Source organism: Phoxinus phoxinus (genome assembly GCF_949152265.1).
Source record: "Phoxinus phoxinus genome assembly, chromosome: 7".
Classification (NCBI taxonomy): Eukaryota; Metazoa; Chordata; class Actinopteri; order Cypriniformes; family Leuciscidae; genus Phoxinus; species Phoxinus phoxinus.
Genome location: NC_136882.1, coordinates 21,193,089 through 21,209,015, shown reverse-complemented (window position 1 = coordinate 21,209,015; position 15,927 = coordinate 21,193,089). Strand labels below are relative to the sequence as shown.

The 15,927-nt window shown below is 47.0% G+C and overlaps 3 protein-coding genes across 3 annotated transcripts in view; all 3 read left to right on the top strand.

Annotated features, from left to right (window-relative positions):
- Positions 1-89: 89 nt before the first annotated feature.
- On the top strand, positions 90-2,914 carry LOC307001222 (collagen alpha-3(VI) chain-like; the record flags this gene model as incomplete). The annotated part of the gene is made up of 2 exons (XM_079617445.1): positions 90-186; positions 2,283-2,914. The coding sequence occupies 2 exons, from the start codon at positions 90-92 to the stop codon at positions 2,912-2,914; spliced, it is 729 nt and encodes a 242-aa protein (XP_079473571.1).
- A 37-nt stretch (positions 2,915-2,951) lies between these two features.
- LOC307001221 (collagen alpha-3(VI) chain-like) lies at positions 2,952-6,894 on the top strand (the record flags this gene model as incomplete). Its single annotated transcript, XM_079617444.1, has 6 exons — positions 2,952-2,982; positions 3,070-3,666; positions 4,157-4,756; positions 5,017-5,616; positions 5,804-6,488; positions 6,891-6,894. The coding sequence occupies 6 exons, from the start codon at positions 2,952-2,954 to the stop codon at positions 6,892-6,894; spliced, it is 2,517 nt and encodes an 838-aa protein (XP_079473570.1).
- Positions 6,856-15,927, top strand: part of col6a3 (collagen, type VI, alpha 3) — a 52,239-nt gene continuing 43,167 nt past the window's right edge. The window contains exons 1-10 of the mRNA XM_079617443.1: positions 6,856-7,490; positions 7,751-8,350; positions 8,538-9,134; positions 9,625-10,224; positions 10,485-11,084; positions 11,272-11,868; positions 12,359-12,958; positions 13,219-13,818; positions 14,006-14,602; positions 15,093-15,692. Of these exons, the coding sequence (XP_079473569.1) occupies positions 6,902-7,490; positions 7,751-8,350; positions 8,538-9,134; positions 9,625-10,224; positions 10,485-11,084; positions 11,272-11,868; positions 12,359-12,958; positions 13,219-13,818; positions 14,006-14,602; positions 15,093-15,692 (5,980 nt within the window). The 5' untranslated portion in view covers positions 6,856-6,901. The remainder of the gene's footprint in view (positions 7,491-7,750; positions 8,351-8,537; positions 9,135-9,624; positions 10,225-10,484; positions 11,085-11,271; positions 11,869-12,358; positions 12,959-13,218; positions 13,819-14,005; positions 14,603-15,092; positions 15,693-15,927) is intronic.

Below are 15,927 nucleotides of genomic sequence, written 5' to 3'. Positions count from 1 at the left end.
GATCCACAGAGCTCGACCAGTCCTCACTGCCCGACGCCAGGATAGAGCAGCTGTCATCCTCCACAGACATGGCTTCTTCATCGTCATCCATGACGGAAGTGGCGGCAGACGGCGGCCGCTGTCCGTCAGTGAGAGACTCGGGTGAAGCTGGCGGGCAAACCAGCGAGCTTTTACTGGTTGGAGGAGGTTCTGGGACCCGCTGAGCACAACGCTTTTTACGGCGCGGTCTCGGTGAAAGATGCCATGCGAGTCCTCAGAGTCACCATGGGCATCTGCTCGCAGTGAGGGCAGCCGCCGTCAGCGAGCACGAGAGCTGCGTGATCCTCACCCAGGCAGGAAACGCAGATGACATGGTGGTCCCCGTCGCTGAGTGGGGCTCGACACGAGCCACAGAAGATACGAGGCATCTTGAAAAAGACGCTCGGGTCTTTAAGGATGAGAGTGTGAGTCGCAGCGGCGAACACACACTAGCAGAGAAAAGGATATAATACGCCGGATAGCATAGCAGGAACGGCGACTGAAGGTGGCGAGTTGTCGACCAGCGGCTTCAGATGCAAAGGCTCGTCCCGCAGAAGTCTTTTTCTGACGGCGTGGCTTCTTCCTCTCAGGATCCAGCGATGCGAGAGCTTCGCTGAAGAGATGAAAAAATCAGAGTATATCAGCCTGTCGAGCTGTATTTATAGGCCCAAGCCACGCCTGTTTCGGTGGGACATGACGTAGTGGGCGCGAAGCGCACCCATTGGATATGACGTCACGAGGGGCCTCTCTCGATAGGCTGCTGCAGTTGCCGCAGGGCAGCCAATAGGCGCACGAGCCATCTTGCCTATGTCTGCATGCTGCCGCAATGCGTTTTACATTATTTCAAAATTTTTGGCTTCAATATCTCGTGGAAAAGAGATTTTCCCACTAGCGTAAGATATTACGCAGTATGAGAGACCTCTCGTAAGAGAACCGTCGCGCTGGTACATTTTCAGTAAGGTCTAAAAATAGATAGAATGTCAGTTATTTGTCAAAATTGGGTTTTCATTGACCTTGTTCTATAACATCTTGTCTATCATCTCTGAATATATCTTGGGACAATTCACTAGTTTAGTGCAGAAAAATAGCGATTTATAGTGGCAAGCTGAAAGGACTGTGTCTTTCTCTTTAAAACGCACGGCTGAGGCTCAAAATAAAATTTGCCCATAGCTCTCCTTATCTTAACACTACAAAGACAGTTCACCTATCAAAATAAACTACATAACAGAATAAAGGTCCCGCTAGTCCTGTGTAAACTACAACGGCTTGAATTGAAACAGTTTTAAAAATAAAAAAAATGTATCCAACGTTATCATGTGATGCGGAGCACAATAGAACAACGGAGTCTGAAAGGTGCTCTAAGCGATGTCACGCATTTTTTAGGCCAAACATTTTTTTGTCACATACAGCAAATATCTCCTCACTATCCGCTAGCTGTCTGTCTCCTGAACACACTCTAAAAAACGCGGCCTCTGTAGACATCCCCAGGCTCCACAAACAGCAACAAAAACAAACTGGGCTAACCCGCACCACGAAACATAACAAACAGTGTTCCAGCCAATAACCGACAAGAAGGATTTGGGGGTGGGGTTTGGGGGGTTAGTGCGCGGATGAGGAGGAGGGAGGGTCTAGCTAGCCTCCATTTTGTTTGACAATAGTTTGAACGTCAACAAGAAGTGACGTCACCCAGGATCGCTTAGAGAACCTTGAAGTAGCTGCTCGCTTAAAAGATCTTGCTCGCCTCTCAATCGTCAAATTTCAAAACGGGTTTCACATGATGAATTTTGAATTTGTAAGCTTTTGAATGATAGCCTACCTAATCTATGATGATTACTACAATATGTGATATGAAAAAAAGGCAATAAAAAAAGAGCGCCAGTTGTCCCGCTAGCAGGACGTGACAGTTAATTAAACCTGTTTTTCTTAAAATTCTGTTCCTGAAAATCATAGCAATCAGCCGACTTCAGATATCCATAACTTTTGTTACAGACAAACAGATTTGGAAAGGGCTTGAAATCAGCTTTAATATGGTATCAAACCCTGTAATATTCAATTCAATTCAAATAATATGTCAAATTTCACCACGTGGTGGGTTTTCCCAGATCACATCACATTTGTATTTCTACTCAGGAACAATAATTTTATTAAAACAATAATTTTCAACTACAACATTCTTATTAATAATGTGTATTGTAACATGCAATTAGAATAAAATCAAAGGTAATGTAATGTGCTCCCCTATTTCACTGTTTTGAATTTCATAGCTGAGGGTGATAGAAAGAGAAGAGATGTTGTCTTCCTGCTGGATGGATCAGATGGCACTAGGAATGGGTTCCCAGCTATGAAAGAATTTGTGCAAAGAATGGTGGAGAAATTGGAAGTAGCTGAGAACAGAGATCATGTTTCTGTGGTCCAGTACAGCAGAGACACAGAGGCCCATTTCTATCTAAACACGTACAAGACAAAGGAAGAAATTCTTGACAGTGTCAGAGGTCTGCGGCACAAAGGAGGCAGACCCCTCTACACGGGGGCAGCGCTCCAGTACGTCATAGAAAATGTCTTTACTGCCTCCTCCGGCAGCAGACGGTTGGAGGGTGTGCCGCAGATACTGGTTTTGCTTAGCGGGGGAAGGTCAATTGACAGTGTTGAGGCAGCAGCCTCCTCTCTGAAAGAGCTTGGCATCTTGACTTTTGGAATAGGATCGAGGGGCTCCGATAAAAGAGAACTGCAGAGAATCTCATACGACCCCAATTATGCTCTTTCCGTGTCCGACTTCAGTGAGCTTCCAAATGTCCAAGAGCAGCTGCTGGCCTCTGTCCAGGCTGTTGCAATGCCCATCACTCCAACTTCACCGACTTTCACTGGTATGTGCATGGCAGAACTTTATGACAGCTAGCTCACAGGCTGTGCTTTGTTGATCTCCCTAAGTAGTAATGAGCAGTGGGACCATTACCCACAGCTTAGGTAGTCGATGAGGTGGTTGAATTAATGTGACATTTCTAAGATGTTTTGAAATTACTCTGTGTTAATGATGCTGATTTCTTTTCCTAGCTGATGACACCATACCCAGAAAGGACGTAGTGTTTTTGCTGGACGGTTCAGATGGCACTAGAAATACATTCCCAGCAATGCGTGATTTTGTGCAAAGAGTAGTGGAGCAATTCAACATAGAGGCAAACAGAGACCGTGTTTCTGTGGTGCAGTACAGTAGAGACGCTGAGGTCAATTTCTATCTGAATACCTACGCAACAAAGGGGGAGATCCTGAACACTGTCAGAGGTCTGAGGCATAGAGGAGGGAGACCCCTCAACACGGGGGCAGCTCTCCAGTATGTGATGGACAGTGTCTTCACCGCCTCTTCGGGAAGTAGAAAGCAAGAGGGTGTCCCTCAGATTCTTATCCTCCTCAGTGGGGGACGGTCAAGCGATAACATCGATACACCTGCCTCCGCCCTAAAAGAGAGTGGGATCTTGATTTTTGGCATCGGCACCAGAAATTCGAGCAGAGAGGTGCAGAGAATTGCCAACGACCCTACCTATGCACAGCCCATCAATGATTTCTCTGACCTTCCCAGTGTCCAGCAGCAGTTTATCAGCTCCCTCAACAATGTGCTTGTACAAGTCAAGCCGATGACACCTACTGTGGCGGGTAAGACAGATTATCACACGTCTCTAGAAAACAGCACACTGAGCCCTCCTTACAAAGCGTGCCGTAGACACGAAGAGGTTTACGTTAGGTTAGCGATGCATGCTAGCAGAGGCGGGGGACATTAGCCTAACAAGCAATGGGTTTGAACTCTCTGGGGTGTTAAGCAGTGTTGAGTTTTAAAGTGTTTGTTGATTCGCTCGTTCATCAGTTTTAGGCACATTTTTTGTCTTTTGATGAAAATATCCTTTAAATTATAGACCTCATTTTGCCGTATTCAGTAAGTTTAGGCATTTTACTCTGACCAAAATAAGATTCTATTTCAGCAGACAGTATTAACATTTGACTGTTAGATGAGCTGGAAACTAGCTGAAAGGATAGGAGCATTTTTTCCCTTTTGTAGTTGCCGACTAGAGCACACACACGCCCACAGACAATATCAGATACCCAGGGCTCACGTGACTTTGTGTTTGTCCCATTCCATTACCCATAGCTGAGCGAAGGATGGCTAGGAGGGATGTAGTGTTCCTGCTGGATGGTTCAGATGGCACAAGGAGCTCTTTCCCTGCAATGCGTGACTTTGTTGAGAGGATGGTGGAGAGACTGAATGTGTCGGAGAAAAGAGACCATGTGTCTGTGGTCCAGTACAGCAGAGATCCAGAGGCCCATTTCTATCTTAACACATACTCAAGAAAGGAGGACGTGCTTGACACACTCAGGGGTCTGAGGCACAAAGGAGGGAGACCCCTCAACACAGGGGCAGCTCTGCAGTATGTGAGGGACAATGTCTTCACTGCCTCCTCTGGAAGCAGACTTGTAGAAGGTGTGCCTCAGTTACTGATTCTGCTGAGTGGTGGAAAGTCATTTGATAATGTTGACACACCAGCCTCATCCCTGAAAGAGCTGGGAGTACTTATCTTTGCGATAGGGTCGAGGAGCTCAGACAGCGGGGAACTCCAGAAGATCTCCAATGAGCCTAGTTATGCACTCTCGGTGAGTGACTTTGCTGACCTTCCCAGTGTCCAACAGCAGCTTTTCACCAACATTAACACAGTTTTTGTTGAGGGAACGTCTATCACCACCACGACAATAGGTAAGAAAAAAGCCAAAGTGGCTTCCTGTAATTCCTCTCCTTTTATTATGGTCGTAGAGAAATGTGCCATTTTGTTCCTCTAGTTCTAATGAGTTGCATAAGGAAATGTGTTTCCTCCTGAAGAGTAAAACTTTACGGGAGGTGACGCGATGTCGAAAACACAAAAAGCATGATCAAGCACCAAGTGTGTAATGCGTTGTGTATTTTTCCCCTATCCTTGCAATGTCCCCCACCTGACCCACCAATATGTCTGTTTTTAGCTGAGGGCCGTAGACAGGGGAGAGATGTTGTCTTCCTGCTGGATGGATCGGATGCCACTAGGAATGGGTTCCCAGCTATGAAAGAATTTGTGCAAAGAATGGTGGAGAAATTGGAAGTAGCTGAGAACAGAGATCACGTTTCTGTGGTCCAGTACAGCAGAGACACAGAGGCCCATTTCTATCTAAACACGTACAAGACAAAGGAAGAAATTCTTGACAGTGTCAGAGGTCTGCGGCACAAAGGAGGCAGACCCCTCTACACGGGGGCAGCGCTCCAGTACGTCATAGAAAATGTCTTTACTGCCTCCTCCGGCAGCAGACGGTTGGAGGGTGTGCCGCAGATACTGGTTTTGCTTAGCGGGGGAAGGTCAATTGACAGTGTTGAGGCAGCAGCCTCCTCTCTGAAAGAGCTTGGCATCTTGACTTTTGGAATAGGATCGAGGGGCTCTGATAGCAGAGAACTGCAGAGAATTTCATACGACCCCAATTATGCTCTTTCCTTGTCCGACTTCAGTGAGCTCCCAAATGTCCAAGAGCAGCTGCTGGCCTCTGTCCAGGCTGTTTCAATGCCCATCACTCCAACTTCACCGACTCTCACTGGTATGTGCATGGCAGAACTTTATGACAGCTAGCTCACAGGCTGTGCTGTGTTGATCTCCCTAAGTAGTAATGAGCAGTGGGACCATTACCCACAGCTTAGGTAGTCGATGAGGTGGTTGAATTAATGTGACATTTTTAAGATGTTTTGAAATTACTCTGTGTTAATGATGCTGATTTCTTTTCCTAGCTGATGACGACATACCCAGAAAGGACGTAGTGTTTTTGCTGGACGGTTCAGATGGCACTAGAAATACATTCCCAGCAATGCGTGATTTTGTGCAAAGAGTAGTGGAGCAATTCAACATAGAGGCAAACAGAGACCGTGTTTCTGTGGTGCAGTACAGTAGAGACGCTGAGGTCAATTTCTATCTGAATACCTACGCAACAAAGGGGGAGATCCTGAACACTGTCAGAGGTCTGAGGCATAGAGGAGGGAGACCCCTCAACACGGGGGCAGCTCTCCAGTATGTGATGGACAGTGTCTTCACCGCCTCTTCGGGAAGTAGAAAGCAAGAGGGTGTCCCTCAGATTCTTATCCTCCTCAGTGGGGGACGGTCAAGCGATAACATCGATACACCTGCCTCCGCCCTAAAAGAGAGTGGGATCTTGATTTTTGGCATCGGCACCAGAAATTCGAGCAGAGAGGTGCAGAGAATTGCCAACGACCCTACCTATGCACAGCCCATCAATGATTTCTCTGACCTTCCCAGTGTCCAGCAGCAGTTTATCAGCTCCCTCAACAATGTGCTTGTACAAGTCAAGCCGATGATACCTACTGTGGCGGGTAAGACAGATTATCACACGTCTCTAGAAAACAGCACACTGAGCCCTCCTTACAAAGCGTGCCGTAGACACGAAGAGGTTTACGTTAGGTTAGCGATGCATGCTAGCAGAGGCGGGGGACATTAGCCTAACAAGCAATGGGTTTGAACTCTCTGGGGTGTTAAGCAGTGTTGAGTTTTAAAGTGTTTGTTGATTCGCTCGTTCATCAGTTTTAGGCACATTTTTTGTCTTTTGATGAAAATATCCTTTAAATTATAGACCTCATTTTGCCGTATTCAGTAAGTTTAGGCATTTTACTCTGACCAAAATAAGATTCTATTTCAGCAGACAGTATTAACATTTGACTGTTAGATGAGCTGGAAACTAGCTGAAAGGATAGGAGCATTTTTTCCCTTTTGTAGTTGCCGACTAGAGCACACACACGCCCACAGACAATATCAGATACCCAGGGCTCACGTGACTTTGTGTTTGTCCCATTCCATTACCCATAGCTGAGCGAAGGATGGCTAGGAGGGATGTAGTGTTCCTGCTGGATGGTTCAGATGGCACAAGGAGCTCTTTCCCTGCAATGCGTGACTTTGTTGAGAGGATGGTGGAGAGACTGAATGTGTCGGAGAAAAGAGACCATGTGTCTGTGGTCCAGTACAGCAGAGATCCAGAGGCCCATTTCTATCTTAACACATACTCAAGAAAGGAGGACGTGCTTGACACACTCAGGGGTCTGAGGCACAAAGGAGGGAGACCCCTCAACACAGGGGCAGCTCTGCAGTATGTGAGGGACAATGTCTTCACTGCCTCCTCTGGAAGCAGACTTGTAGAAGGTGTGCCTCAGTTACTGATTCTGCTGAGTGGTGGAAAGTCATTTGATAATGTTGACACACCAGCCTCATCCCTGAAAGAGCTGGGAGTACTTATCTTTGCGATAGGGTCGAGGAGCTCAGACAGCGGGGAACTCCAGAAGATCTCCAATGAGCCTAGTTATGCACTCTCGGTGAGTGACTTTGCTGACCTTCCCAGTGTCCAACAGCAGCTTTTCACCAACATTAACACAGTTTTTGTTGAGGGAACGTCTATCACCACCACGACAATAGGTAAGAAAAAAGCCAAAGTGGCTTCCTGTAATTCCTCTCCTTTTATTATGGTCGTAGAGAAATGTGCCATTTTGTTCCTCTAGTTCTAATGAGTTGCATAAGGAAATGTGTTTCCTCCTGAAGAGTAAAACTTTACGGGAGGTGACGCGATGTCGAAAACACAAAAAGCATGATCAAGCACCAAGTGTGTAATGCGTTGTGTATTTTTCCCCTCTCCTTGCAATGTCCCCCACCTGACCCACCAATATGTCTGTTTTTAGCTGAGGGCCGTAGACAGGGGAGAGATGTTGTCTTCCTGCTGGATGGATCGGATGCCACTAGGAATGGGTTCCCAGCTATGAAAGAATTTGTGCAAAGAATGGTGGAGAAATTGGAAGTAGCTGAGAACAGAGATCACGTTTCTGTGGTCCAGTACAGCAGAGACACAGAGGCCCATTTCTATCTAAACACGTACAAGACAAAGGAAGAAATTCTTGACAGTGTCAGAGGTCTGCGGCACAAAGGAGGCAGACCCCTCTACACGGGGGCAGCGCTCCAGTACGTCATAGAAAATGTCTTTACTGCCTCCTCCGGCAGCAGACGGTTGGAGGGTGTGCCGCAGATACTGGTTTTGCTTAGCGGGGGAAGGTCAATTGACAGTGTTGAGGCAGCAGCCTCCTCTCTGAAAGAGCTTGGCATCTTGACTTTTGGAATAGGATCGAGGGGCTCCGATAAAAGAGAACTGCAGAGAATCTCATACGACCCCAATTATGCTCTTTCCGTGTCCGACTTCAGTGAGCTTCCAAATGTCCAAGAGCAGCTGCTGGCCTCTGTCCAGGCTGTTGCAATGCCCATCACTCCAACTTCACCGACTCTCACTGGTATGTGCATGGCAGAACTTTATGACAGCTAGCTCACAGGCTGTGCTTTGTTGATCTTCCTAAGTAGTAATGAGCAGTGGGACCATAACCCACAGCTTAGGTAGTCGATGAGGTGGTTGAATTAATGTGACATTTCTAAGATGTTTTGAAATTACTCTGTGTTAATGATGCTGATTTCTTTTCCTAGCTGATGACACCATACCCAGAAAGGACGTAGTGTTTTTGCTGGACGGTTCAGATGGCACTAGAAATACATTCCCAGCAATGCGTGATTTTGTGCAAAGAGTAGTGGAGCAATTCAACATAGAGGCAAACAGAGACCGTGTTTCTGTGGTGCAGTACAGTAGAGACGCTGAGGTCAATTTCTATCTGAATACCTACGCAACAAAGGGGGAGATCCTGAACACTGTCAGAGGTCTGAGGCATAGAGGAGGGAGACCCCTCAACACGGGGGCAGCTCTCCAGTATGTGATGGACAGTGTCTTCACCGCCTCTTCGGGGAGTAGAAAGCAAGAGGGTGTCCCTCAGATTCTTATCCTCCTCAGTGGGGGACGGTCAAGCGATAACATCGATACACCTGCCTCCGCCCTAAAAGAGAGTGGGATCTTGATTTTTGGCATCGGCACCAGAAATTCGAGCAGAGAGGTGCAGAGAATTGCCAACGACCCTAACTATGCACAGCCCATCAATGATTTCTCTGACCTTCCCAGTGTCCAGCAGCAGTTTATCAGCTCCCTCAACAATGTGCTTGTACAAGTCAAGCCGATGACACCTACTGTGGCGGGTAAGACAGATTATCACACGTCTCTAGAAAACAGCACACTGAGCCCTCCTTACAAAGCGTGCCGTAGACACGAAGAGGTTTATGTTAGGTTAGCGATGCATGCTAGCAGAGGCGGGGGACATTAGCCTAACAAGCAATGGGTTTGAACTCTCTGGGGTGTTAAGCAGTGTTGAGTTTTAAAGTGTTTGTTGATTCGCTCGTTCATCAGTTTTAGGCACATTTTTTGTCTTTTGATGAAAATATCCTTTAAATTATAGACCTCATTTTGCCGTATTCAGTAAGTTTAGGCATTTTACTCTGACCAAAATAAGATTCTATTTCAGCACACAGTAATAACATTTGACTGTTAGATGAGCTGGAAACTAGCTGAAAGGATAGGAGCATTTTTTCCCTTTTGTAGTTGCCGACTAGAGCACACACACGCCCACAGACAATATCAGATACCCAGGGCTCACGTGACTTTGTGTTTGTCCCATTCCATTACCCATAGCTGAGCGAAGGATGGCTAGGAGGGATGTAGTGTTCCTGCTGGATGGTTCAGATGGCACAAGGAGCTCTTTCCCTGCAATGCGTGACTTTGTTGAGAGGATGGTGGAGAGACTGAATGTGTCGGAGAAAAGAGACCATGTGTCAGTGGTCCAGTACAGCAGAGATCCAGAGGCCCATTTCTATCTTAACACATACTCAAGAAAGGAGGACGTGCTTGACACACTCAGGGGTCTGAGGCACAAAGGAGGGAGACCCCTCAACACAGGGGCAGCTCTGCAGTATGTGAGGGACAATGTCTTCACTGCCTCCTCTGGAAGCAGACTTGTAGAAGGTGTGCCTCAGTTACTGATTCTGCTGAGTGGTGGAAAGTCATTTGATAATGTTGACACACCAGCCTCATCCCTGAAAGAGCTGGGAGTACTTATCTTTGCGATAGGGTCGAGGAGCTCAGACAGCAGGGAACTCCAGAAGATCTCCAATGAGCCTAGTTATGCACTCTCGGTGAGTGACTTTGCTGACCTTCCCAGTGTCCAACAGCAGCTTTTCACCAACATTAACACAGTTTTTGTTGAGGGAACGTCTATCACCACCACGACGATAGGTAAGAAAAAAGCCAAAGTGGCTTCCTGTAATTCCTCTCCTTTTATTATGGTCGTAGAGAAATGTGCCATTTTGTTCCTCTAGTTCTAATGAGTTGCATAAGGAAATGTGTTTCCTCCTGAAGAGTAAAACTTTACGGGAGGTGACGCGATGTCGAAAACACAAAAAGCATGATCAAGCACCAAGTGTGTAATGCGTTGTGTATTTTTCCCCTCTCCTTGCAATGTCCCCCACCTGACCCACCAATATGTCTGTTTTTAGCTGAGGGCCGTAGACAGGGGAGAGATGTTGTCTTCCTGCTGGATGGATCGGATGCCACTAGGAATGGGTTCCCAGCTATGAAAGAATTTGTGCAAAGAATGGTGGAGAAATTGGAAGTAGCTGAGAACAGAGATCACGTTTCTGTGGTCCAGTACAGCAGAGACACAGAGGCCCATTTCTATCTAAACACGTACAAGACAAAGGAAGAAATTCTTGACAGTGTCAGAGGTCTGCGGCACAAAGGAGGCAGACCCCTCTACACGGGGGCAGCGCTCCAGTACGTCATAGAAAATGTCTTTACTGCCTCCTCCGGCAGCAGACGGTTGGAGGGTGTGCCGCAGATACTGGTTTTGCTTAGCGGGGGAAGGTCAATTGACAGTGTTGAGGCAGCAGCCTCCTCTCTGAAAGAGCTTGGCATCTTGACTTTTGGAATAGGATCGAGGGGCTCCGATAAAAGAGAACTGCAGAGAATCTCATACGACCCCAATTATGCTCTTTCCGTGTCCGACTTCAGTGAGCTTCCAAATGTCCAAGAGCAGCTGCTGGCCTCTGTCCAGGCTGTTGCAATGCCCATCACTCCAACTTCACCGACTCTCACTGGTATGTGCATGGCAGAACTTTATGACAGCTAGCTCACAGGCTGTGCTTTGTTGATCTTCCTAAGTAGTAATGAGCAGTGGGACCATAACCCACAGCTTAGGTAGTCGATGAGGTGGTTGAATTAATGTGACATTTCTAAGATGTTTTGAAATTACTCTGTGTTAATGATGCTGATTTCTTTTCCTAGCTGATGACACCATACCCAGAAAGGACGTAGTGTTTTTGCTGGACGGTTCAGATGGCACTAGAAATACATTCCCAGCAATGCGTGATTTTGTGCAAAGAGTAGTGGAGCAATTCAACATAGAGGCAAACAGAGACCGTGTTTCTGTGGTGCAGTACAGTAGAGACGCTGAGGTCAATTTCTATCTGAATACCTACGCAACAAAGGGGGAGATCCTGAACACTGTCAGAGGTCTGAGGCATAGAGGAGGGAGACCCCTCAACACGGGGGCAGCTCTCCAGTATGTGATGGACAGTGTCTTCACCGCCTCTTCGGGGAGTAGAAAGCAAGAGGGTGTCCCTCAGATTCTTATCCTCCTCAGTGGGGGACGGTCAAGCGATAACATCGATACACCTGCCTCCGCCCTAAAAGAGAGTGGGATCTTGATTTTTGGCATCGGCACCAGAAATTCGAGCAGAGAGGTGCAGAGAATTGCCAACGACCCTAACTATGCACAGCCCATCAATGATTTCTCTGACCTTCCCAGTGTCCAGCAGCAGTTTATCAGCTCCCTCAACAATGTGCTTGTACAAGTCAAGCCGATGACACCTACTGTGGCGGGTAAGACAGATTATCACACGTCTCTAGAAAACAGCACACTGAGCCCTCCTTACAAAGCGTGCCGTAGACACGAAGAGGTTTATGTTAGGTTAGCGATGCATGCTAGCAGAGGCGGGGGACATTAGCCTAACAAGCAATGGGTTTGAACTCTCTGGGGTGTTAAGCAGTGTTGAGTTTTAAAGTGTTTGTTGATTCGCTCGTTCATCAGTTTTAGGCACATTTTTTGTCTTTTGATGAAAATATCCTTTAAATTATAGACCTCATTTTGCCGTATTCAGTAAGTTTAGGCATTTTACTCTGACCAAAATAAGATTCTATTTCAGCACACAGTAATAACATTTGACTGTTAGATGAGCTGGAAACTAGCTGAAAGGATAGGAGCATTTTTTCCCTTTTGTAGTTGCCGACTAGAGCACACACACGCCCACAGACAATATCAGATACCCAGGGCTCACGTGACTTTGTGTTTGTCCCATTCCATTACCCATAGCTGAGCGAAGGATGGCTAGGAGGGATGTAGTGTTCCTGCTGGATGGTTCAGATGGCACAAGGAGCTCTTTCCCTGCAATGCGTGACTTTGTTGAGAGGATGGTGGAGAGACTGAATGTGTCGGAGAAAAGAGACCATGTGTCAGTGGTCCAGTACAGCAGAGATCCAGAGGCCCATTTCTATCTTAACACATACTCAAGAAAGGAGGACGTGCTTGACACACTCAGGGGTCTGAGGCACAAAGGAGGGAGACCCCTCAACACAGGGGCAGCTCTGCAGTATGTGAGGGACAATGTCTTCACTGCCTCCTCTGGAAGCAGACTTGTAGAAGGTGTGCCTCAGTTACTGATTCTGCTGAGTGGTGGAAAGTCATTTGATAATGTTGACACACCAGCCTCATCCCTGAAAGAGCTGGGAGTACTTATCTTTGCGATAGGGTCGAGGAGCTCAGACAGCAGGGAACTCCAGAAGATCTCCAATGAGCCTAGTTATGCACTCTCGGTGAGTGACTTTGCTGACCTTCCCAGTGTCCAACAGCAGCTTTTCACCAACATTAACACAGTTTTTGTTGAGGGAACGTCTATCACCACCACGACGATAGGTAAGAAAAAAGCCAAAGTGGCTTCCTGTAATTCCTCTCCTTTTATTATGGTCGTAGAGAAATGTGCCATTTTGTTCCTCTAGTTCTAATGAGTTGCATAAGGAAATGTGTTTCCTCCTGAAGAGTAAAACTTTACGGGAGGTGACGCGATGTCGAAAACACAAAAAGCATGATCAAGCACCAAGTGTGTAATGCGTTGTGTATTTTTCCCCTCTCCTTGCAATGTCCCCCACCTGACCCACCAATATGTCTGTTTTTAGCTGAGGGCCGTAGACAGGGGAGAGATGTTGTCTTCCTGCTGGATGGATCGGATGCCACTAGGAATGGGTTCCCAGCTATGAAAGAATTTGTGCAAAGAATGGTGGAGAAATTGGAAGTAGCTGAGAACAGAGATCACGTTTCTGTGGTCCAGTACAGCAGAGACACAGAGGCCCATTTCTATCTAAACACGTACAAGACAAAGGAAGAAATTCTTGACAGTGTCAGAGGTCTGCGGCACAAAGGAGGCAGACCCCTCTACACGGGGGCAGCGCTCCAGTACGTCATAGAAAATGTCTTTACTGCCTCCTCCGGCAGCAGACGGTTGGAGGGTGTGCCGCAGATACTGGTTTTGCTTAGCGGGGGAAGGTCAATTGACAGTGTTGAGGCAGCAGCCTCCTCTCTGAAAGAGCTTGGCATCTTGACTTTTGGAATAGGATCGAGGGGCTCTGATAGCAGAGAACTGCAGAGAATTTCATACGACCCCAATTATGCTCTTTCCTTGTCCGACTTCAGTGAGCTCCCAAATGTCCAAGAGCAGCTGCTGGCCTCTGTCCAGGCTGTTTCAATGCCCATCACTCCAACTTCACCGACTCTCACTGGTATGTGCATGGCAGAACTTTATGACAGCTAGCTCACAGGCTGTGCTGTGTTGATCTCCCTAAGTAGTAATGAGCAGTGGGACCATTACCCACAGCTTAGGTAGTCGATGAGGTGGTTGAATTAATGTGACATTTTTAAGATGTTTTGAAATTACTCTGTGTTAATGATGCTGATTTCTTTTCCTAGCTGATGACGACATACCCAGAAAGGACGTAGTGTTTTTGCTGGACGGTTCAGATGGCACTAGAAATACATTCCCAGCAATGCGTGATTTTGTGCAAAGAGTAGTGGAGCAATTCAACATAGAGGCAAACAGAGACCGTGTTTCTGTGGTGCAGTACAGTAGAGACGCTGAGGTCAATTTCTATCTGAATACCTACGCAACAAAGGGGGAGATCCTGAACACTGTCAGAGGTCTGAGGCATAGAGGAGGGAGACCCCTCAACACGGGGGCAGCTCTCCAGTATGTGATGGACAGTGTCTTCACCGCCTCTTCGGGAAGTAGAAAGCAAGAGGGTGTCCCTCAGATTCTTATCCTCCTCAGTGGGGGACGGTCAAGCGATAACATCGATACACCTGCCTCCGCCCTAAAAGAGAGTGGGATCTTGATTTTTGGCATCGGCACCAGAAATTCGAGCAGAGAGGTGCAGAGAATTGCCAACGACCCTAACTATGCACAGCCCATCAATGATTTCTCTGACCTTCCCAGTGTCCAGCAGCAGTTTATCAGCTCCCTCAACAATGTGCTTGTACAAGTCAAGCCGATGACACCTACTGTGGCGGGTAAGACAGATTATCACACGTCTCTAGAAAACAGCACACTGAGCCCTCCTTACAAAGCGTGCCGTAGACACGAAGAGGTTTATGTTAGGTTAGCGATGCATGCTAGCAGAGGCGGGGGACATTAGCCTAACAAGCAATGGGTTTGAACTCTCTGGGGTGTTAAGCAGTGTTGAGTTTTAAAGTGTTTGTTGATTCGCTCGTTCATCAGTTTTAGGCACATTTTTTGTCTTTTGATGAAAATATCCTTTAAATTATAGACCTCATTTTGCCGTATTCAGTAAGTTTAGGCATTTTACTCTGACCAAAATAAGATTCTATTTCAGCACACAGTAATAACATTTGACTGTTAGATGAGCTGGAAACTAGCTGAAAGGATAGGAGCATTTTTTCCCTTTTGTAGTTGCCGACTAGAGCACACACACGCCCACAGACAATATCAGATACCCAGGGCTCACGTGACTTTGTGTTTGTCCCATTCCATTACCCATAGCTGAGCGAAGGATGGCTAGGAGGGATGTAGTGTTCCTGCTGGATGGTTCAGATGGCACAAGGAGCTCTTTCCCTGCAATGCGTGACTTTGTTGAGAGGATGGTGGAGAGACTGAATGTGTCGGAGAAAAGAGACCATGTGTCAGTGGTCCAGTACAGCAGAGATCCAGAGGCCCATTTCTATCTTAACACATACTCAAGAAAGGAGGACGTGCTTGACACACTCAGGGGTCTGAGGCACAAAGGAGGGAGACCCCTCAACACAGGGGCAGCTCTGCAGTATGTGAGGGACAATGTCTTCACTGCCTCCTCTGGAAGCAGACTTGTAGAAGGTGTGCCTCAGTTACTGATTCTGCTGAGTGGTGGAAAGTCATTTGATAATGTTGACACACCAGCCTCATCCCTGAAAGAGCTGGGAGTACTTATCTTTGCGATAGGGTCGAGGAGCTCAGACAGCAGGGAACTCCAGAAGATCTCCAATGAGCCTAGTTATGCACTCTCGGTGAGTGACTTTGCTGACCTTCCCAGTGTCCAACAGCAGCTTTTCACCAACATTAACACAGTTTTTGTTGAGGGAACGTCTATCACCACCACGACGATAGGTAAGAAAAAAGCCAAAGTGGCTTCCTGTAATTCCTCTCCTTTTATTATGGTCGTAGAGAAATGTGCCATTTTGTTCCTCTAGTTCTAATGAGTTGCATAAGGAAATGTGTTTCCTCCTGAAGAGTAAAACTTTACGGGAGGTGACGCGATGTCGAAAACACAAAAAGCATGATCAAGCACCAAGTGTGTAATGCGTTGTGTATTTTTCCCCTCTCCTTGCAATGTCCCCCACCT